The sequence below is a fragment of the Arvicanthis niloticus genome, chromosome 15, assembly GCF_011762505.2.
Source record: "Arvicanthis niloticus isolate mArvNil1 chromosome 15, mArvNil1.pat.X, whole genome shotgun sequence".
In the NCBI taxonomy this organism is placed as follows: Eukaryota; Metazoa; Chordata; class Mammalia; order Rodentia; family Muridae; genus Arvicanthis; species Arvicanthis niloticus.
This window is the reverse complement of record NC_047672.1, coordinates 59288255-59311730: the sequence shown is the minus strand read 5'-3', so window position 1 is coordinate 59311730 and position 23476 is coordinate 59288255. Positions and strand designations below refer to the sequence as shown.

The following is a 23476-nucleotide window of genomic DNA, read 5'->3' as shown; positions in this document are numbered from 1 at the left end:
ATGAGAGGCGAAGTGTTGTAGCCCTTATTGTCCGTTCCGGTCTGAGGGTCAGGGTCTAGCGAGAGAGAGAGTGGGGATAAAGGGGAAGAGACGCGAAGAATGGAGACAAGACAGAGATTCTGATCAAGTCTCGTTTATTGAAGGGAATTCTGAGCTATTTATAGGCTTTTGCCACATGCCTTGTAGGCGCATGGATACCACGTGCCTTGTAGGTGTTGATATGACGTAAGCCTTACAGGCGTCTATAGCATGGACAGCACGTGCACCGCAATGCCTTGCAGGCGTGGATAGCACATGCGCCTTATAAGCATGTATGGTGTAGATAGCACGTGGACAGCACGTGAACTGCATGCCTTGCAGGCGTGACTACCACGTGCACCTTGCAGTGGGGCCAGTAAACAGCAACACAAAATATGTGGGATATCAGAGTGTGCTTCAGCTGTTGTAGGCTATTGAAAACCAAATCTTTCGTCAGGGTATATGGTTCCAGATGGCTGCAAAGTTGATCTAGCCGCTTTCTGCTAAAGTTGGCTCCCAACAGCGAAGAAGCTGTCCCGTCAAGGTGTGGACGTGTGCGGAATAAGGTAACAGAATTAAGAAACTAGAAAAAAAAAAGAAGAAGAAGAAGAAGAAGAAGAAGAAGAAGAAGAAGAAGAAGAAGAAGAAGAAGAAGAAGAAGAAGAAGAAGAAATTGTTTTAATATACCCTTCTGCAAAAAGGGACACCAGCACAGAAAAGGAACAAAAATGGCTGACTTGGTCATTTGGCACAAGAAGATGGTTTTTAAAAATTCCTTGGTCTGGTGAAATTCCTTCCCTTTCTTTCCACATGCTAGGACTTGCGCCTTTCCCAAATTCCCCATCCTACTGTTTAGGACTCAGAATCTTATCTAAATAAATAAATTGGAGCCCCGTTTTCTAGTCCAGGACTCAGGCATGTAGCAGACTGCCTGTAACTTTGCAATTTTGAGAGTTCCAAGACTAGCCTTTGCCGAGTTCCAGCGACCTTAGAGGCGTAGGGCCTCGGGCTATCTGTAACTAACTTTAAATGTACCTCATACTGAAAAATAGAACATAACAATCTTTCAGCTACTCTCAGCTGCAATGCCCTGGCCAGTGACCATGACGGAGTTGCATTTCACCAGGAAGGATTCTAAACCTAATAATCCCAGTGATAGAAAATAATAAACTGAGCAGTGTAGAGAGACCCCTCTGGTATGCTTGTGTGCATTTTTCACTGAAAGACTTGGCAGAAAGGTGCCAAAATGAGCCTGCCATTCGATGGTCTTATTCTGATGCTTCCTTCCCACGCTGGAATGTAATCTCTCGTGTTCTCACAAGGGCAGCCTTCAAAAGATAGGTGAAAACTCTTGGCTGAGACCACGGTGGGGTTTTTGTTTGCCTCCACTGCACACACGATTCTTTGAAGAGATCTAGATCCTCGCACTTCTTTCAATACTTCTACAAGCTTTATGTGACTGGTTCCTGAAGTTAAAGCCTCGGCTAGAAAAATTACTCAAGTCACCATCCAACAGTCTTTTAGGGCTCTCCATGTCTTGTACAAGTTTAGCGTTACTCCTGTTGCGAGGGTTTTTCAACGTGAGAAAATCCTGGCACCTCAGGTTCCTCAGCTAACATAAAAATGTTTGTGAGGCAGGACACTCTCCAGCGCATAGCGTTCAAAACGTCAACTCCAGAGACTCCTACCCTGAGCCCTGCTGTCCCTTGCACACAACTTAAACGAATCTCAGCTTTGCACGCTCCTTGTTGCACCCAGAGACCCCGGAGAACAGCCAAAGCACACGCCCACCTTCCGCGAGAGCACTGCAGCACGCACGCGCGGATCCGCTGGGACGTCACCTCGGCGACCAGCAGTGACGTCAGAAGGCGCGCCTGACCGAAGTTTGTCCGGATTCTGCGGGCGTGAGTCCTGCCCTTTGGAGCTCATGGTGCGCTGCGGTTGCGCGTTGTTGAGAAAGGTCCGTGTCAGGGGGTCGTCCCCCAACCTTGGTGTCTCTCGCCTCTCTCCTCCTGGGTTGTCGTTCCTCAGTCCCCGTTGTCCTGGGAGAAGAGTGTGTCTTTGTGACATGCTTACGCCTGTTCGGGGTCCAGCTTTAGGGAATCCCTATAATATTCCCCAAAGCACATGGGAGGATAGTTGGGGTACCTGCCTGCGGTTTAGACACAGCATTATGGGGCACGTGCCGTGTGGCCATAACCTGCTTTTATACATTTCTCCTTTTTTGCACTGCTTTTTCTGGAAGCCAAAATGTGTACTTGTTGTGCCTCGTTCAGAGATTTTATGTCAGTTTTTATGTACTGCCTGTCTTAGAATTCATTTTTATAACAATCTACAACCAACCACTTTGATTTAAAAAAAAAAAATCACTGAGCTAACTAGCAAAGGTTTGTGAAAGCTAGAAGTCATCTTCCGTACGTAAGCTTTGTAAAATAGATAGCCCTTATAAATGAGAGTCCCTAAATGTGACGAAAAAGAAAAAACTACATATTGAACACAGCTTTAAAAGCCTTTACCAAGACTATCTCAGGGGTCAATCTTCACTTTTTTTAAACCCACAGATATTTTTGTTACCCAAAAGTACTGCAGATTACCAGAATTGCAAATATTAACTTAAACAATTACTCTATCATTTGGAAGCCTGGGATTAAGACACAAGAGCTTGGTAAGAACATACTTACTTAGCGAGGGAAACTAAATATACAGTACTAGAATGTATAATACAGTATCTGAGGAAGTCTGCAAAGCCAGAGAGACTCAATGAGAGGGACATTCCAAGGATGCTCAGATCATAAAACCATAAACCACATTTTAGTTGTGTTTGAGGATACACTGAAACTCTGATACCAGAAAATGGGTTTATGATAGAACAAATGATAATCTACACAGAGATAATCTACTACATGAATCAAGTGGCAGAGAGAGTGGGCAGTGGACAGAAAAGAACTGTAAAGCTGTAACAAATGACAAGCCATCGGGTGAGGGCTTTGGATCCAGCACTTGAACTTTATTATTATTTCATAAGCAGTAAAGTCCCAAAGTCACAATCATTTCTGAGTAAAGAGAAACATAGACATCAAGTTCATTTAAGGGAAACAAAAAAAAACAAAACAAAACAAAAAAAACAATGCTCTTGGCTCATGGTGGCAGATGCATTAAGAAGGAATGATGAGACACTGAAAGACCATTTGGAGTTAACAGTCAAGGATCTAAGGGGACAGTGGTCCTGGAAAGGAGTTAGGCTTCTTGGAAAGCAAACATTACAGTAAAAAGCCATCCATTTGTTCAGTCTTGGTGAGCAGAGAAGCTTTGATAGTTAACTGAGGGAATAGCTTTTCGTTGTTGCTGCTGCTGCATTTAAAACATTCTGTTTTGGAGGGAACATCCACTCAGTGGATACCCACCAGGTTACTCATTTAAAGGGTTTCAAATGTAAGTGGAAAGCAGTTCTGCTTTCAGTTGTTTTAAACTATTAAAAACTTAACTTCTTCTGGGGGAGAGTTACTAGTGCCTACTGAGATCACCCTGTAGAGAAGGTTTAGAATGAAAACAGGAGAAAAGGCAGAGACCGTGAGGCTAGGTGAAACAATTGATCATTGAGGGAGAGAAGATGGGAAGGAAGGTAATGTAAGAAAGGGCTATACAGTGCTATGCAGACAGCTTTGATCCTTTCCTGAAAGAAGCCTCAGTAGAATGAAACTAGAACCTTTTGCCTTAATACAATGTTTGATGTATAAATACCTTCTCTCTTCTCTCTCATTTTCTTAAGTATGGAAATTTTGTTGATAACCTAAGAATCTTCACCAAGGGAGGAAGCGGTGGAATGGGCTACCCTCGTTTAGGTGGAGAAGGTGGAAAAGGTGGTGATGTCTGGGTTGTGGCCCATAAAAATATGACCTTAAAACAACTTAAAAACAAATATCCTCAGAAACGGTTTGTGGCTGGAGGAGGAGCAAACAGTCGGTGAGTGCTTATGGGATGGTTCTCAGCTTCATGAAAGTCAGGCTCTTCTGGGGAGTCCAGAGTATAGAACTTTACTGATAACCCGTATTACTTTCTGTATTCTCATCAAGCAAAAGTCTAAAGTCTAACAGGACTATTTTGATGGTTTTGACCTTTGTCCATTTATTCTCCCCATGTCCTTTTTGCATTTCTCCCTGGGAATAGATGTTGTCTGAATCCCTTCTTTGTTCCAAACTTACCTTGTGCAAAATTTCAGTAATGCCCCAGCAACTCCCCACTATGGGAAGCCTTTCATTTATAGTTCTTCCACCCAGATATAACTACTATTTGCTTTGACTTGACTTTTCTAATACAGTTCTGTGGTTTTACAAATGTGATTATGTGTTTGTGTATAGAGTCAAGCATGAAGAAAAAAGATAGCAGAGCAAAAGTATTTTACAATGCCCTCTTAACCTTTTCAAGCCTAAATTCAGAGAGCTGTGTAACACAGTGTCAGAGTTAACATTTTATCACTTGCCAGTTTAGGCTGGTGTTGGTACTATCCTTTTTTATTGCCAGAACCACAGTGTTTTAATTATATCCTGTATAGACGCTCTTTATATGTTTAATGTTTTTGATAAATTCTTCCAAGTGGAGTTACTGTTAGAAGGTTTTACCCGCTTATTTTTATGTAAGCAACTTTAAAGTAGCCAATTAGCCTCTTCCAACTTAAACACTGCCAGTTATGGTCAGCCTTTTAGAAAAGTGATATTTGTTAGACTTGCTGGGTCTTTGTACTTGATTTGTATTGTAGAAGTCATCTTTGGATTTCAGATATATAATATATCAGTTCATGTCAGGTTGGAATGACTTAGTGATTAACTTAGTAACAACTTATTTCCATTTTTTATAGGACACATTAGTATAAAATGTAAAAAAAAATAAGAATAATCTTTTCTTTTTAGTATTTAATCTTTTAATATCTATTTGAGTGAGAAGGGCTGATTGTTAGTCACTGTTATAAATCATTTAATTTAGTGGTGTTTGTTTTGTTTTGTAGAGTGAGCGCGCTGAAGGGCTCCAAGGGAAAGGACTGTGAGGTGCCTGCTCCTGTGGGTATCTCAGTGACTGATGAAAACGGCAAAGTGCTAGGTGAGGCCCTGGCTTCCACGCTGTGACAGATGAGCACATTGTCCAAAGTTAATGCGGGAAAGCATAAGAGTTCCCTAACGCGTGACGAAAATGTTCCTCAGTGTTAAAACGACATTGTTTTGTGCATTGGGAGACCACACGTGGAGGTCAAAGGACAGTTCACAAGAATCAGTTCGCCTCCCATCCTGTGGGATGGGGATAAAACTCAGGTCATCATGGTTGGTGACAAGGGTTCACACACAGCCATTTCACAGAAGAAAGGGTTTTAACATTTACAACTTTAGCTACTAGCTTATTAAAGATTTTTTTAATGTATATAAAATGTATTCAAAAACTTACTGCTAGATTTAAGATGGCTTTAAAGAGGTAAGGCTACTTACTTGGTTTTAAAACATATAATCAGCTTTCTTTTAGCTGTGTACAAATTGTTTTTCTGGGGTCAGTCTTTATTTGCCTTGTGTCCATGGTAGGCAAACACTGTACCTCTGAGCCAGCCCTAGGGAATTGCTTTTAAAGGTGTTTTGTTTTGTTTTTTAAGAAATTTAATCTTGCAGTTTAGCCCTTTAGATTTTTAAATTGGAATTTCTTGACATATTTATGCAGCAAAACAAAACATATTACTAGTTTTATTTATTAATGTTTGTTATCTTTCCTCTTAAAGGGGAGCTCAATAAGGAAGAAGACAGAATTCTGGTTGCTAAAGGTGGCCTTGGTGGTAAATTACATACAAATTTCTTACCTTTGAAAGGCCAGAAGCGAATAATTCACCTTGACCTGAAAGTTATAGCTGATGTAGGCCTAGTAGGGTAAGTATCATTTATCCTCCTGTAATATGTTCAAGCAGACAGTTCAAGACTACAAAATTCATGTAAATAATAATTTTGGGCAGTAAACATTCCTAGTTTATGTAATTTGTACATTAGTACTTTGTGCTAAAAACATAACTGACCCTTAAAATTTTAAGAGTTGAGGTACAAATTTCATCACTATATTCCTGCAATTAAAAAATCTGTATATAATTTCTTTATTTTTCTTTCTTCCTTACGTTCCTCCTTTCCTCCCCCTCTCCCCTTCCTTGTTTGCTTGCTTACTTACTTCTTGGGTCACTATGTTAAACATGTTGATTTGGAAATTACCAAACAGTTCTGGCCAGCCTCAAGCTCATGAACGTATTGCCTCTCAGGTGCAGGTGTGCTGGTTTTAAAGAAAAGAGCCTTCATAGGTACATACATTTGCATGCTTAGTCTTTGGTGGAACTGTTCAAGAAGGACTAGATATGGCTTTGTTGGAGGAGGTGTGTCATTGGGGGGCCAGCTTTTAAGGTTTCAAAAGCCCACACCACTCCTAGTTAGTTCTCTTTGTCTCATGTAAATTCTCAGATACTCCTATGTACAGGTAATCTTCTGGAACAGTGAGACCCAAATTAAACTTTTTTTTTTTTAAATGAATTGTCTTGGCCGTGATGTTTTGTCATGGCAATAGAAAAATAACTAAGACAACAGGCAGGAGATGCACACATATAATCACCTGGACCTCTCCCACTTTATACAGTCCAGGAACCAAACCCAAGGAATGCAGCCACCCACTTTCAGCCTGGGTCTTTCCATATCAGCCAGCACAATCAAGACAGTCCCTCACAGACTTCCCTACAGGCTAACCTAGTGTAGATAATCCCTCACTGAGACTCTTCTCAGCTGACTCTAGATTGTGTCAGGTTGACAATTAAAAGTAAACATCATAGTCACCAGGTCTGGGTCTGCATATAATTGGATTCCTAGAAAACTTAACTACTAACAGCCTGTTGTTGACCTGGGAGTTCTTATTTTGTGCTATTTGCACGTTACATGTTATATGTACTAGATGTAGTAAAAATTGCATACACTCATTATGTGTTTTATAATTGTGTGTGTGTGAGAGAGAGCCGGGGGGGGGGGGGGGGGGGGCGGGTAGGGAGAGAGGTGTTGAGAACCACACTGGCCCCACGTTCCGGCGGCCAAAAAATGTCGTGGCACAAGCAAAATGTTGAGGCCCGGGCCGACCCACATTTGGGCGGCCACTGTATCCCTGCCCAAGCTGCCGCTCCGGTCCGCAGGTTGGGGTTCAGCAAGATCGAGAGTGAGGACGGACTCGAAGAATGCAGACCAGACAGAGTGTAATTCAATCCCGTTTATTCTTCAGTCTAAGTCCTAAGTCTTGAGTTCCTAGTGCCTAGTCCCTAGCTCCTAGTCCCTCCAAGTTCCAAGTTACTTCTTCCAAGTTCTCTTCCAAGTGCCTGCTACCTGTCTTCTCTCTGCTGTGTCTGGTTCTCTCTAAAGTGTCTCCCTAATGTCTGATTCTCTACTGTCTGCCTCTGCCTTTTATATGTCTTACTTCTAAGCCACGCCTCTAAGTTACACCTTTAATCATGCCCTTAGGTCTTGTCTCTAACTCTGATCTCTACACTTCTAAGTCACACTCTTAAATTACACACCTTTAATCTCACACACCTTTAATCTCACACACCTTTAATCTCAAGGTATCTAAACCAAGATTATCAGAGTGTGCTCAGCTGTTGTAGGCTAATGTAATCCAAGTCTCATGTCAGGGTATATGGCTCAAGATGGCTGCAAAGCTGATAGCCGCTTTCTGCTAAAAGTCGGCCCCCAACAGAGAGGAAGAGAGAGAGAGAGAGAGAGAGAGAGAGAGAGAGAGAGAGAGAGAGAGAGAGAGAGAGAGAGAGAACATGAACTGGAGAGCTGAATTGGTGATTAAAAGCATTACAGAGGACCTGGGTTAATTGTTAGTTCCCAGCACCCTCATGATTGCTCAATTCATTTTCATTTAGTTGCAGGTAATTATTTTTCCTTATTTATTTGACCCATTTAGTGATGAGTTGTTTAATCTTTATGAGTTTGTGTATTTACTAGAAATTTGTTTGCTGTGCATTATAAATTTATTTATTTATTTATTTATTCATTCATTCATTCATTCATTCACTCACTCATTCATTTATTCATTTACTCTTTGGTTTTTCTAGACAGGATCTCTTTGTCTAACAGCCCTGGCTGTCCTGGACTCTTCTTATAGACCAGGCTAGCCTCAATTTTAACAGTGATTCACCTGCCTGTTTCCCTAGTGCTGGGATCAAAGGCATGTGCTACTATGTCTGGCCAAATTCTAAATGTTATTACTCTATGATCACATAGGATACAAGGAGTTATTTCAATCTCTTTGGATTAGTAAAGATTCGTTATGTGTCAAAGGATTTGGAATGATTTAGAAAAGCTGTGAAATTGTGAAATTTTGTGAAATTGTGTTCCCCAGCATCTGGTACATACATATTTAGGATAGAGATGTGTCTTGGTTAGTTCTTCCCCGATCAGAATGAAGTGCCCTCTTTTATTTCTTCTGGATAGTTTTAGTCTGAAGTCTATTTTGTCAGACACTAAGACAGTGACTCCTGTTTGCCTCCTGGTCTCATTTGATTGGGGTACTTTTGTCCATCCCTTCAGTCTGTGCAGTACTTATCTTTAAAGGTAAGGCGTGCTTCTTATAAGTTACAGATAGATAGGTATTGTTTCGTCATCCGTTCAGTCAGTCAGCCTGTGTGTTTGATGAAGAACTGAGGGCAGTGATACTTGAAGTCATTACTGAGATGTGTGTTGGGCAGTCATTGCTTGGTGGTTTGGGCTTGTTTGTGTTCTCAGTGGGGATTCACGGTGTCATATTTCCTTCCATGGTCTCTGCTGTGCTCATTCCTCTCACCAGCCTCAAGCACTACTTCCTGTGTTCTCGTTAGGCTTGGTTTGTTAGATAGAATGTTTAGGGCTGTTTATATCATAGAAAGTGTTTCTTTATCCTTCAGTTCTGACACATAGTTTTGCTGGGAATGTTAGTCTAGCCTGGCCATCACAGTCTTTTAGGAGTTGGAATGCATTGTTCCAGGCTCTTCTGCCCTTCAGAGTTTCCATTGAGACACCAACTGTTATTCTGTTGAGTTTTTCCTTACATGTGGCTTGTGTTTTTTCTCTTGCAGCTTTCAATATGCTTTCTTTGTTGTGTATACTTAGTATTTTATGTTGTAACTATGGTACACCATGGAGATTTTCTTTTCTGGCTTTGTTTATTTGTGTTCTGTGTGTTTCTTGTATTTCTGTGGCCGTGCTTCCTTAGTTTGGCAAGGCTTCCTTCTATTATCTTATTGAAGCTCTAGCCTATGCCATTGATTTGGGATTCTCCTCCCTCATCAATACCTGTAATTCGAAAGTTTTTTTATGGTGTCCCACATTTCCTGTGTTCCTTTTTCCCCTCCCTCCCTCCTCTGTGTGTGCATGTTTTAATTTTTCATATTTCTTGCCTATTTTGTTTAGTTCCTTAACTTTATCTTCCATTCCTGATTCTCCCCTCTGTTTAATTCTTTCTACTCTAACGGCTTTCATTTTATTTCCGAGTTGAGTTGCTGGGTTTTCACTTCCATCTGCACTTCAGTTTGATCCTCTTCCGAGTTCTGCATTGTCTTACAGTTCCATCAGCTTCATGTTTGCGTTGCCTCTTCTTAATTTCACTGAGCTGTTTGTATTTTCTTTAAACTCAGCTGAATTATCTGATGAAGCTTATGGTTGTCTTTTAAACTCTGTGTCCTGGAGTTCATCCTCATATTTCTCATCAGTAAACATTTCTAAAGGACTAGTAGGTTTTAGAGTGAAGATACTAACTTGATCGTTTTGTATTGTATGGTTGATATTTTTGCAATGAAATCTATGTATATGGGTTTTGTTGGTTTGGGCATGTGGACTTTGCTGATTCTAAGTCTGATGTAGGGTAGAAAAGAAGCTGTATGAATTGGCTGGGCCTGCAGGCTGGAGTGGCTTGAGTGGAATAGTCAGTCAGATGAGCAGAGTGGACTGGGGCACTGTACAAGATGTGCCTTTTGCTGCCTGGATTGGCGGGGAGTAGGGCAGAGATAGGACTAGATGGGAAAGTTGGAGATGGCTCGGGAAGTTGGTTGGCGGGGGTGAGGGTGCATGTCAGATGACTGCAGAGGAGAACAGACTAGCCTGGGCCCTGAATATGTGACCCAGGCTACCTGTGAGTGGCTGGGGAGAAGGCATGAATGAGGAAGTCAGATTCACTACGCTAGACCCTGGAGAAGGTCTGGCAGGGTAGGGAAGTTAGATAAATCACAGAAGGAACCTGTGGTGGTAGCGTGTAGGACAGATCGTTAGAAAATATTTTAAAGTGATGTTTATTTTTAATTCTTATGCGTAATGTTTGTTTAATACCTAATACAAGATGGGCCCTTAAGGGAAATATATCAATAAAATCAAAAGCCTTTAAAATGATCATATTTAAACCCATATTTACTCATATAAAAATTTATTATAGTAAAGAAATTAAAGATACAAAGATTTAAGATAATCACCATATTGCTTTTTGTTTTTCAATTTTTATTTTATGTGTGGGTATTTTTCCTTCAGGTATATCTGTGTACCACTGGTATGCTTAGAAGCCAGAAGAAGGCATCAGATCCCCCGGGACTGGGGCTGCACATAATGTGTATTTATTATTACTTTTTTTTTTTGCAGAGAGAAAATAAAAGAACAATTTAGCTATTCTACCACTCCAAATATCAGGGGAAAGTATATATCTCTCCAGTTATGTACATATTTTTATCACATTTACTTGTGTTTGTGTATATGTGTGTAGGCATGTAATTGCCATAGCACAACACAGCACAGAAAATTATTCTGATTCTACACATGTGTAGAATCAGAATAATTTTCAGGAGTTGGCTTACTTCCTTTACTATGTAGATCCCAGGGATCAAACACAAGTTGTAAGACTTTATTCACTGAGCCATCTCAGTGGCTTCTCCATGGCTTTTATATACATATTTTTGCAAAGATATTTATAATTGCAACAAATAGAAGCAATATGAATGTCATTAGAAAGCTGGCTGGATAAATTGTGTATTAACCATTGAAAAATTGTTCTTAATGTCACACAGGTTAAAAACGGTCAGTAAATTATGAAATATTCTTCAAAAAAAATCAAGGCATATTTTATTAGCCAAGGTTCTCTAGAGGAACAAAACATATAAAATCCAGGGCAAAGGGCTGTGTTCAATGATGCTATCTGTGTACATGGCAGCAGAAACTCTAAACTGTAGAGAAGAAGCTCTGTGGGACAAATGACCCAGTTTCTTTAAAAATAGATAGCAAAAGAGAAGCAAAATGGAAGGTAAGCCTATGTGAAAAAGAGATTTCAGAGCCACTCCAGCTGATTATAATTCCAGTGCTTTATTTCAGTTGTATCCAAACAACCAGACTTTAAAAATTGGAGACCCCTGAGCTAAAACTGACCAGAATGCTTTCTCCCTGAGGGCTAGCTTTCATGGAAACAAACAGCACAATGTAAGCTTCCAAAGGAAGAAGGCAACCCAGTCTTATCCAGCTATGATGCGTATGAACCTATCAATAACCAACGTAGCATCATGACCCTAAGGGTGCAATAGTGACATGTACACATTGGCAGTAGCCAGAAGGTCTCTAATTGGACTTAAGACAAATTTGACATATCGGCACGTGGGAGGCAGAGGCAGGTGGATCTCTGTGAGTTCCAGGCCAACCTAGTCTACATGGTGAGTTCCAGGGCAGCCAGAGCTACACAGCGAGACCCTGTTTAGAGGGGCTGGGAGAAGAGAGATACCACATCTGGTACTAGAAACCTAGCTAACTACTATGTGTATGAAAATATACATACAGGAATATTGTGCAGATTGAGCAGATTATATTTGGGAATTTGTATGTGTGAGCGCACACCCATGTGTATAATAACAATGAAATGAGAGACTGAATTTGAAAGAGAGTAGGGAGGCGTATATGGGACAATGTGGAGGGAGCAAAGGCAAGGAAGAAAGGTCTTAGTTGTATTATAATCTCAAAAATATGAAAAAGTAAAAATTAAATAAAAATGGTATTGATAGTATATTAATAGTAATTGAAGCTCGGTGATTACCACATTAATTGTCTCTGTTTCTAATGCTCACAATCCAAACATCATTAAGTAATGTTCTGTCAGTGTTTGGTAAAGATAGTAAATTGCAGGGCTAAAGAGCTCCTCAGCAGTGAGGAGCACTGGCTGTTCATGTTCAGCCAGAGGATCTGAGTTGAATTCTCAGCATCCAGGTGGTTACCCACCACTGTCTGTAACTCCCAGGGTCTCCAATTCCCTCTTCTGGTCTCATCACACATGTGATGCATAGGCATACAAGCACAACACCCACACACAGAAAGACAAAGTAAGAGAAAAGAGAGAGAGAGTGAATTACAAGGTCTTGAGCTTTAAGAATTATTTTTAATTGTGTGTATGTACATGTGTCTGTATGGGGGTGAGTCCAGGTCGTGTGGAGGTTTGACCTATCAGATCCTTCTGAAGCTGGAGTTACTATAGGCACTAGTGGGCCGCCATCGTGGATGCTGAGAACAGACTCTGCCTCTGCAGAAGCAGTGCAGACTCTTCTTAATCCTTCAGCCATTCTCTTCAGCCCTGAATTTTTATTTAGTTGTTTACTTAAGATAAAAAAGAGGTACTTTACTCTCTTAATTCTTAAATTCATACTTTTACTTTATTTATAAGTATATTTTTTTCACTTACTCCAAAATTATTTTAGACTACAATCTTGTGGAGAGAGAATAAGGAATTAACTCCTATGCTTCTTGAATGTAGAGTACACGTTCTACTATTGAGGTGTAATCCCTGTATTCTAATCATAGTTCCAGAAATACTCAAGAAATCTACATTTGGGAGAGGAAGGGCTTGGAGTCAGGGGCAAGCAAATCTCTGTGAGTTTGAGGTCAGTCTGGTCTACAGAGTTCCAGGACAGCCAGGATTATACAGAAAACCCTGTATCGAAAAACAAACAAAGCAAGACGGGGGTTCTCTGTGTAGCCTGGTGCTCCTGGACCTCTATAGACTGAGCTGGCTTTGAACCTCCCTCTGCTTTCCAGGTGCTGGGATTAAAGGTGTGCCGTCACCACCTAGCAAGAAATCTACATGTCAGAACAGAGTCCAAGAATGGAGTCAAAAGCCGGGCGGTGGTGGCTCACGCCTTTAATCCCAGCACTTGGGAGGCAGAGGCAGGGGGATTTCTGAGTTCGAGGCCAGCCTGGTCTACAGAGTGAGTTCCAGGACAGCCAGGGCTACACAGAGAAACCCTGTCTCAAAAAACCAAAAAAAAAAAAAAAAAAAAAAAAAGGAGTCAAATGAGAATTCTGGGTGCTTGTGAGAAAACTCCAAGAGAACAAGAGTCTTGTAACCTAGTTTCCTCAAAACAGCGAACTATTCTTGGAATGTGTTTTCATGTTCCTTCCAGGTATAGCCAATAGGAGGAAGTTTTCTTCAGCTGTTGTTAGTCACATGCCTCTACGGAAAAACATGTGTTTGCCACATGTGACTTAGTCTTGTGATTGAGCATCTTGCTCATATGATTCTTTTTAACCCCCAAGTATAAATTTCCTGATGTTCTGAATAAAATTGGCTATTGCCTGAGACTTTATTCCACCTCATTTTTAGCCCCTGCTCCCCCAGGGTCACACCACCAACTAGAGTAGTAAACACTTGAAATGTTGAGTGTTCAGAAACGTGCAACTAATTCTGATTTTGTTATAATGCACATATATAACGTATTTCAGATTCCCAAATGCTGGAAAATCCTCCTTACTAAGTCGGGTTTCCCATGCAACACCTGTGATTGCAGATTATGCATGTAAGTATAATTGGTGTATTCTAATATGTGAGGTATTTTGTCTTTGCATAAGACTAATGCAAGTCAGAGTTTAGCTTTCATTTGAAAGCTTTCAGCAGTTAGAATCCATACATTTCTTTTTACTCTTTCAGACCACTACAGTCCTTGTCCTTGTTAGGAACATTGCTGCATTTATTTCTCTGTTGCACATCACTAACTTGGTTACTATAGGATTTTAATGCTACTTAGCTCATGTTATACATTGTGATAAATACTGGAAAGACAAAGATAAACGTTTTTACTAATTTTATAAGGATTTTTTTCTAGGAACCTTATTAGGCTATACTGCTAGAGAAACTGGTAAGCAAAACTTACCAGCAATGATGTGACATTAATTATACTCAGACTAAGGAGAAAAGAATGTGTGTTTGTGTGTGTGAATATCACTGATAAATAAATATAAGGGGAGGAAGTGTTAAAGAGCAAAAGTAACTGCTGTATGTAGACCTTCCTGAGGGACTGCGTTTGGGCAGAGATATGCACAGTAATTATAATTAATCAGGGCTTTAGTATAGAGGTAAAGGGTCTTTAAGGCATGAAAAGAACCTATTCACAGCTCAGTAGTTACAGGAAATTTGTTTGTCTAAAAAACATGAAGTAAGAGATGGAGAGAGGAAGTGAGATTAAAATCAGATCAAATTCCATAAACTACATGGGTTGTCTTTCATCTTATTAAACATCTTAAGAGTATTTAGAAGACTTTATGTGAGGGATAGAATAGACTTTCCAGAGTTCTCTTAGCTGTACTATAGAAATTGGTTGGCATAAAGCATTAAGGAATCTGGAAAGAGTGATCGGTATGCTGGTGCGGTAGCTAGATGGGGCGCAGTGAGAGATCAGGTTAAAGTATTGAGTGACTATGATACAGTATTTGCCATTATTAAACAAACCCCACAGAATGGCAGTTGACAAGCCAGATTAGCCTTGATAGAACGAAAGACAAAAAGTCCTAGGAGAGGGCTGGTATAGAAATGGAAGGCATAAGAACAGCTCAGATGAGAACTTCACCAGGCCCTGTGTGGTGCCTTAGTAGGTAAAGGAAAGGTACTTGCTGCTAAGCCTGACAGTCAGTTTGACATGTGGTAGAAGGAGAGAACTGAGTCCTGAAGGTGTTCTCTGACCGTCACATGCATAGCATTCCATGCACACGTCCTTTCCCGGATAAATAAATACATAAAGGTAATGAATTCTTAGAAAGAAAGATAAAGTTTACTGCAGAACCAGTGATTGTGGTCAGAACCTAAATCTGAGCCCCTAAACATTCTCAAGCTGCCCTGGCCATGCAATTTGAATGACAGAGATAACTGTAATACCCATGTCAACAAATTAAAATGGGATTAAATATTCAGCAAATAGATATTATTCGACCTATATATAACACTGACATTTTTCTAGAGAATATAGTCTTTTATTCCTTCCTTAATTTACTGCCATTTCTTCTTTCAGTTACAACACTAAGGCCTGAACTTGGAAAGATTATGTACAATGATTTCAAACAGGTTGGTAGTTTTAAATTAAAATACAGTTGGTTTTGCTTTGGGTTTTTCTTTTGTTTTTGTTGGGGGGGGGGGGAGTTGGGTTTTTTTTGATAGAACTTTTAAAAATATGTTTTATTTATAAATATGTATGTATGTATGTATGTATGTATGTCTTTGTATGAGTCAAATGGGTGTCAGATTCACTGGAGCTAGAGTTACAGGCAGTTCTAAGCTATCTGATGGTGTGCTAGGAATTGGACTTCGATTCTCTGCAAGAAAACATATGCTCTTAACCACTGAGCTATCTCTTGCCTGGTAGTAGGACTTTTATATTTACATGTGTCTGTGGTTTTGAAGGAAAAAACAGAGGGGTTGTTGTTGTTATTGTTGTTGGAGGAGGATAAGTAAAACTATAGACAAAGTAATTCTGCTCAACATTATTATAGTAAAACAAAAATTGAATTTCTTCTCCTTCCAAGTGTTATACTCACTTTATCTCTACAGAATTATGTCTTAATGTCTTCCCTAGGTTGTATTTTCTCAGTGTTGTCCTTATTTTACTACCCCAGTGAAGTGTTAATCTCTAGTTCTTAAAATGACTTTCTGTAGAAACTATAGTACTTCTGTGAAACTGGTTAGTTCCAAGTTTCTGGTTCTAAAAAGGGGGAGGCGGGCGGTTCGTTGATGTTTGCTTTATATTCTTCTTAAGGTCCCTTTATGAACACAGAAGCCTGTACGGCAGTGTTTCTAGCAGCTTTATTCACAATTACTGGAACTTGGAAACAATCAAGATTCTCAGTATATGAATGGATTAAGTCTGTTATACCTAGAGAACAGAATAGTCAGTCTTAAAAATTAATGGATTACAACGCCATACAAAGATAAGATCTTGAATACATATTACTCAGGGAAGAAGCCAAAAGGCTATCTTCTTGCAATTTCAACTATTTTTACTCTAGTAAAAGCAGATGATGGCAAAAACAAACAGTTCAGTTTTGTCACGATAAAGAGAAAGGAGACATGCATAGAGGACGCACGGATGATTTTTAGGATAAAGAAACTGTTCTATGTGTCACCATTACTACTGATGTGTCATTTATTTGTGAAAACCTTCAAAACATACGAGATCAAGGATGAACCCTGTGTAAAATATGGATCTTAAGTGGTAATGGTGTGTGTAAGTGTTTTCATGAAATTTCAGACACAATAAAAAGATCTGAGTAGTGATGTTAACAAAAAATATAAAACATCAACTATTATAAAGTATTAAATGCCAAATAAACGTATAGTATATGTTGAATATAATAACCAATATTTAGAAGAAAAGAACATTATCTATGCCTATTGTTTAAGGGAGATCAATAGAGATTTCTGAAGGAGATTTTAGGATGTGAGCCCCTTGCTGGTGCACACACCTCTGTCATATAGCCACAGCTTCCTTTCAGACTGAGGATTCCTTTACAACATGGGTGACAGTCCTTCTCCTTCCTTATTGCATCCCAAACCATCTGGGTGGGCTAGGGACTACAGTGACAAAAGATGCCTAGTCTCCAGAGACTTCAAACTAATGTCTTATGGATTGCCTGGCAGTTTGTTTGCAATAGATGCCCCCTCAGTGATCGTGATGGTACAGCAGATATATGATGCACAGCAAGGCTTGAAAAGTATAACATGATTGTTAATAATGATCATCCATAGGAGGACTATGGGATGCTGTATTGTCTCACTGTGTAAGAATAGACCATCACCCTGCTGGCATATCTTGAACAGAAAAAGAGCAATGGTGCCATTTACAATTGGAATGTAAAACTTAGAAAATATGAGTGTATTCGCTACGTGTGAATGTTAATGAATTCAAAGTTATAGTTCTATAAAAGAATTGATAAGCATAGCACAGGGTTAGAATTAAAGACTGACAGGGCTCGGTAGGTAGAGGAGCTCACATGCCGACCTCATGACCTGAGTTCAATCCCTGGATCCCAAAGATGGCAAGAGAAAACTGACTCCTGAGAGTTGTCTTCTGTCCACATGCATGTTCTAGTTCATGTGTGCCTGCACACATTCTCACAGATGTACACACTAAGTAATTATTTACACACTTACAGTAGTAACTGTTAACTATTAAACTACCCCCATAACTATAATTTGGTATACTAATGAGTTAAAATGGGATACAGAGATCTGATAACAAAAGATTTTAGCATATTTATTTCAAAGATGTCACAGAGTGATGGATTAGAAACTATAAGAAGTTTGAAAATTTGGGAAAAATTGACCTTGGTTTCATTTTTTTCCTTTTTTATCAGATTTCAGTAGCTGATCTCCCAGGTTTGATAGAAGGGGCACATATGAACAAAGGCATGGGCCACAAGTTCCTCAAGCATTTAGAGAGAACCAGACAACTGCTTTTTGTTGTAAGTCACATGCATGCCAGTGATGTTCAAATGGATTAACTTATTCTTTCTAGAAATACTTTGTGAGTAAGATTAAAGATAATGTGTCACAACACCACGTTTTCACCATTGATGAATGCTGTTCCTTAAATTATGGTGGCACCAAAAGACCCTGCAACCTGGTGACACCACTATAGCCACCTTAGACGTGCGATCGTACTCTGTGAGTTCACACAGTGATAAAATCATTTGATGTGTTTTCAGAATGTAGTCCTGGTATTAAACAGTACATGATGGTACTAGTAAATATTGCTCCTGTAAGTCTATTTCAGTGGGGCAAGTACAGTGGGTAATGCTTGTCTATAATACAGGGATGGAAATGCGGCTGCTATTGTTTTGTATGCACATTTGGCTAGACTTTCCAAGACTTTCATTCCTTGAGATTTTGGCATAGTCTTGTGTAATATCTCTTTCAGTCTAGTTGGTTTGCTTGAGTCAAGCATGAGATTGTCAGTATTGATATCAGTTGTCTATACTAGTTTTTTATCAGTGACTCAGTTTATGGTAATGCTTGTAGTTATCATAACCATGCAGTTTGTTATTTCACTGAATGTCTGAATTACCAGTTAAATATAGGTTGAGAAATTACTCCTTTTTGAAATTATTGAGAGAAAATATTTCTAAGCACAAAACTGAATAACTGTTTTATGTTCTGTGTTTCTCTTCTCCTTAGGTTGATGTATCTGGATTTCAGCTTTCTTCTGTAACTCCATATAGAACTGCCTTTGAAACTATAATTCTTCTTACAAAAGTAAGTTTTCTGGTTCACTGTGTTCTGGATCTAGTCCACCACATAGGCATGTCACATAGAAATCAGAATAACCACCTTTTTAAAAATTTTATATCAGTTGAAAAGTTAAGGTTGCTGTTTCCAAATCTTCACTGTTCACCCTTTCCCCCAACTGTGACGTTGGCCACGCCCACCTCTGCTCCACTTCCCCTCACATCTTGTCTGGCTCCTGCTCTGGCGTCTTTCCTGAAACATTCTCCGCTTGTGAACGTTCCTCACATTCTTTGCTCTGTTGGAGGAACTGCTGATTAAACCGTGAGTGCTGCTCCAGCATTCTGCCATGGAGATGTACTCCCAGCACGTAAGCAACACTGCCGAGAGTTACTGAATAATCCCACCTTACTGCCGTTGTTTCTCATTCTTACAGTTAGTGTGCTCCCGACTGCTCAGTCTGTAACTGGTAACCAGCTCTTACTTATGCTTTAGACTAGATACTTACTAGGCATCTGTGACTGAATGTCACGTTAAACACTTAAGTAAGAAGGGAAAAAACTGCAGCCTTTTCTGTTTTAATTCTATAGCTATCCCCCACAATGTTATTGATATTACTTTTAAGTATATATGCCTTTTCCAAGAATGCAACAGATATGAAATTGCTATAACTAGCATATGACGCTAGTAACTTGCATTTGGCTCTAGGCACAAACTCAGTTGTTTCTGGGGAGTCATGTGAAGCTAACATTCCATTCACTGGTTTAGCAAAAAGCATTGTTAGTTTTACAGTTATTGTGATTTATTGCTTTGTGGTGATATTAACGAGCTGCAGAGTTACCAGGTTATTAAAGATTGCCATTACCTTCATACTGTTTATTTAAAGGAGTTGGAGTTATACAAAGAAGAACTGCAGACAAAACCAGCACTCTTGGCAGTTAATAAGATGGACCTGCCGGATGCCCAGGTTAAACTTCATGAACTGATGAAGCAGCTCCAGAGCCCTAAAGGTAAAGCATCCATTCACTTCCATGTGTTCCCCAACGCTAGCTGTGTGCAGAGAGTATCAGGGATTTTTGTTTTTAGTGGGAGGGTTAAGTTCTTGAGACAGGGTTTCCTATAGCCTAGGATGGCTTCAAGTTTGTTGTTTATCTAAGACTCACCTTGAATTTCTGCCTCTACCTCCCAGGTGCTAGAATTATAGGCATGTACTAGTATGGCCGATTATAGTAAAAAAATCAATGAGGAAAAAAAAAAAAACTAGTGTTTTCTACTCTAGAAACTCTATATTTAAAGAAAGAACACATGATGTTTGAAGCACTAAAATAGCATTGAGCAGCCATTATCGGTCTCAAAACAAGTACATAAAGTCAGAGAAAGAAAAAAAAAAAAAAAAAAGACTACTTATGTTGGAAAAGGTCAGGTCTCATAAAAAACTACAATTTATACGGACCTGTAAAGGGTGTGAGAGAAGGCCTAGAGAGGTGTCCCAGACACTGAGAGCACACGCTGTTCTAGTGAGGACCAGAGTTCTTTCCAACATCATGTCAGGTGCCTCATAACCACCCATCAGGGAATTAGATGCCTCTTGTCTCTGCACCCATACTCCCTTACATTTAACTAAAGATAAAAGGTCTTTGTTTCTTGACTTTTTGTTTTTATTTTTTTATTTTTGATGGTTTCATAACGTAGCTCTGGCTATCTGGAAATCATTATATAGACCAGGATGGTTTTGAAATCATAGAGATCTACCTGCTTCTGCTCTTGAATGCTGGCATTAAAGCTATATACCATCATGACCAGCTAAAGATAAAATAAATCTTTAAAAAGAAAACAAAACCACTCAAGATGTGTGTAAAAGGAGAAGAGTCAGCAACACCTGTGGAGCGTAATGTTTCTGTCACAGTAGCTTCGTCAGCCCTGGTACTTTGTGTCACTGGTGCACACTGTAGTTTAACAAACCTAGTAAGGTTTTACATTTTTTTTTTCTTGTTTTGTTTTTTGAGACTTTATGTATGGGTGTTTTGTGTGTATGTCAGTGTGCTGTGTGCATGCCCAGTGGAAGGCATCGGGTTCCGGGTCTGCAGTTACAGACAGCTATCGGCTGTCATGATGGGATTGAACCTGTCCTCTGCAAGAGCAGCCGGTGTTCTTAACTGCCGAGTCATCTCTCCAGACCCCAAGCCAGTCGCTTTAAAGAGGGATTTTTTTTTTTATTGATGTTGTTATTGTTGTTTTACTACTATTAACTTGGTAACTCTGAAGAATATTAGTCTTTAGAAAAGAACATTTAGTTCTGTGTTTATGTGACAGAGAAAGTAGTGTGTGTGACTAATATCTGTGACTAAAAGGATATATCTGAAATTTCTTAAATGGAAATATTTCCATTGTAAAACCTAGAGGGACTGACTTAGTCACTATTCTATTGCTGTGAGAGACACCCTGACAAAGGCAACTCTTGTAAAGGCAAGTATTTGACTGGGGGATTGCTTACAGTTTCAGAGGCTTAGTACATTGTCATCATGGGGCATAGCCTCATGTATGGCACTGGAGCAGTAGCTGAGAGCTACATCCTGATCAGAGAGACATCTGCAGAGAAACAGATGGACACTGGGCCCAAGATGGGCTTTTCAAAGCATGGAAGCCCACTTCTAGTGACACACTTCCTCCAACACCACCTCCTAGTCTTCCTGATCCTATCAAACAGTGACACTTCTTGCTGACTAAGGAGTAAAATCTATGAGCCTACAGGGGCCATTCTTATTCAAACCACCACAAGGACTCTAACAGTGTGGCAAACTTGAGTGTTGTAGAACACTTTTATCCTGTGGTGATGATGTCTAGAAGGGGACCTCAGGCACAAATGGCAAGTGACCATCTGCTTTTGAAGAATACTGATTTCTTTCTGTTATTGGAATGATAATTGGGGAAAACAGACTTTAATATACTAAGATTAGTAGACAGCACCAAGATCATTTTTCTTTTCTGGAAAATCATTCCCCTATATAATGTACATGTTAGAATTATCTTTGAGTTAGTAAGTTAGTCTTGGGTCATAAATATTCTCTGAAAGTCTTCATTCACTAATAACGTTTGCCTTATCAGTTGAGTAGTTCACTGTGCTTATTGATCTTGCAGATGAGGTGCTAGACGTGAGGGTAACTCAAGAGCATATATGTATTCTGGACCACCACAATTCTTGGGTTCATCTCTCTGGATTTTCTTGGAGGTTTATAACTCTTAGAAGTCAGGATATTTTCAATCTACCCATTTTGGTTATTTGGCAGTTGGCTGTACCCCTCCCTGACTGCCATTGTGTTAGGAAGAAGATAAAGTCATGCAGCATCTGTGATCCCCTAATTGATTGACTAAACTCAGATAAGATGATCTGCTCTTGAGTTGTTTGGCCTCGTGCTGCAATTTTTAATGGGATCAGGACCTCCATTTAAATAGTGATAACCCTGTGCCTGAAAGAAGTTAGAACTTATATGTGTACTAGGGTAAGCTAGAAAGTTCCAAGTGATGTCATTGTTTTTATAGGATGTTTACCTCATTTTATTTGGCCTCTTCAAGCAATTTTTATTATTCCTTTAAGTATTGTCAGGATTTCCTAGTATTTATTCTTCATTTTGTTTAAAATAAATTTGTCCAACAATTATTTACTCAGTACTGACCATGTGCTAAGAACCACCATTGTCAGCAATAAAACACAAATCCCAAGAGTTTATGAGACAGGGAAGAACAGGGAAAGAGTTCTAGATGCTAAGTTGTCAGTTTCACAGTTTTGAATTAATTTTTTAAAAGGCAATGAAAATCACCTGTTCTTGTTTCAGATTTTCTGCATTTGTTTGAAGCAAAGATGATTCCAGAGAAGGCTGTAGAATTCCAGCATATCATTCCCATCTCAACAGTCACTGGTGAAGGGATTGAAGAGTTGAAGAACTGTATAAGAAAAGCACTGGATGAACAGGATGACAAAGAAAACGATGCATATCATAGCAAACAGTTGCTTCATCTGCGGAGTTCCAGTTCAGTGTCTTAGACTGAGCCACCTCAAACTGTGCTGCTACTATTTCCAGAAAGGGCAGCATTTAAACCTAGTGTGGCATATTGACAGAGTACTATTTGGTTCTAAGGAATCAGAAAATCGTGTTTAAAACACGGATGAGCCTGTAGTGCATTATGATCAAAGAAGCAAGGCAGGCACAGCAAGACAGATATCAGTGGTCTCACACATGGAATCCTAAAAAGACAAATGGAGCTGACAGAAATACTGAAAATGGTAACTATTCCTGGTACAAGTAGGAGCTAGAAGATGAAGAGAGTTGGTCAAAGGATACAAAGTTTCAGTTAAGCTTTACAGACGACCTGGTGTGTACCTTGTTTATAGAACAATGAATCATACTTTGAAATTTTGTAAGAAAGTAGGTTTTAAGTGTTCTAACTATTAAAAAATTTTGAGAAAAATATCTTTTAAAGTAGATTGACTCTGTATTTCTAAACATGCTGTGTATAATAACGATGCATGTATAATTTTGTATCAATTAAAAATAGCATTGAGATTACATTAATTTAAAAGCTTGTCCACATTTTAAAGATAGTATTTATTGGTAGGTTTCCTGATATATGTGTCATCATTTGTTGAGGCCCATACTGCCCGGCTTGGTGGCCACTGTGTTGCAGACCATTTTGCCCCATGCTTTGGGGCCAAAATGTTGCAGCCTGCGCTGTTGCTCTGGTCTGTGGGTCAGGGTCTAGCAAGAGACTCGAAGAATGAAGACAAGATAGGATGTGTGATCAAGTCCATTTTCTCTCTCTTATTGTCTCTCCTTCATTGAAGGGAAGACTGGGGTATTTATACACTTTGTCACGTGCCTTGCAGGTGTGGATATGACGTAAGCCTTACAGACATGTATAGTGTGGATAA

The 23476-nt window shown here is 39.6% G+C and overlaps 2 protein-coding genes across 3 annotated transcripts; one reads left to right on the top strand and one right to left on the bottom strand.

Annotated features, from left to right (window-relative positions):
- Positions 1–135: 135 nt before the first annotated feature.
- On the bottom strand, positions 136–2142 carry LOC143434432 (uncharacterized). The gene is made up of 2 exons (XM_076913087.1): positions 1810–2142; positions 136–601 (listed from the first exon to the last, which is right to left on the bottom strand). Exons 1-2 carry the CDS (start codon positions 2086–2088, stop codon positions 302–304), a joined length of 579 nt encoding a protein of 192 aa, XP_076769202.1. The 5' UTR covers positions 2089–2142; the 3' UTR covers positions 136–301.
- On the top strand, positions 1874–23120 carry Gtpbp10 (GTP binding protein 10). 2 transcript variants are annotated; one of them, XM_076913086.1, is made up of 11 exons: positions 1887–1978; positions 2580–2683; positions 3788–3981; positions 5021–5112; positions 5774–5918; positions 13785–13858; positions 15344–15396; positions 17682–17789; positions 18502–18579; positions 19436–19559; positions 22383–23120. In XM_076913086.1, the coding sequence occupies exons 3-11, from the start codon at positions 3842–3844 to the stop codon at positions 22589–22591; spliced, it is 1023 nt and encodes a 340-aa protein (XP_076769201.1). In that variant the 5' UTR covers positions 1887–1978; positions 2580–2683; positions 3788–3841; the 3' UTR covers positions 22592–23120. The 2 variants fall into 2 exon arrangements, with proteins under 2 accessions (XP_034374623.1, XP_076769201.1); XM_034518732.2 differs by lacking the exon at positions 2580–2683 and having other exon boundaries at positions 1874–1978.
- The last annotated feature ends 356 nt before the right edge of the window (positions 23121–23476 follow it).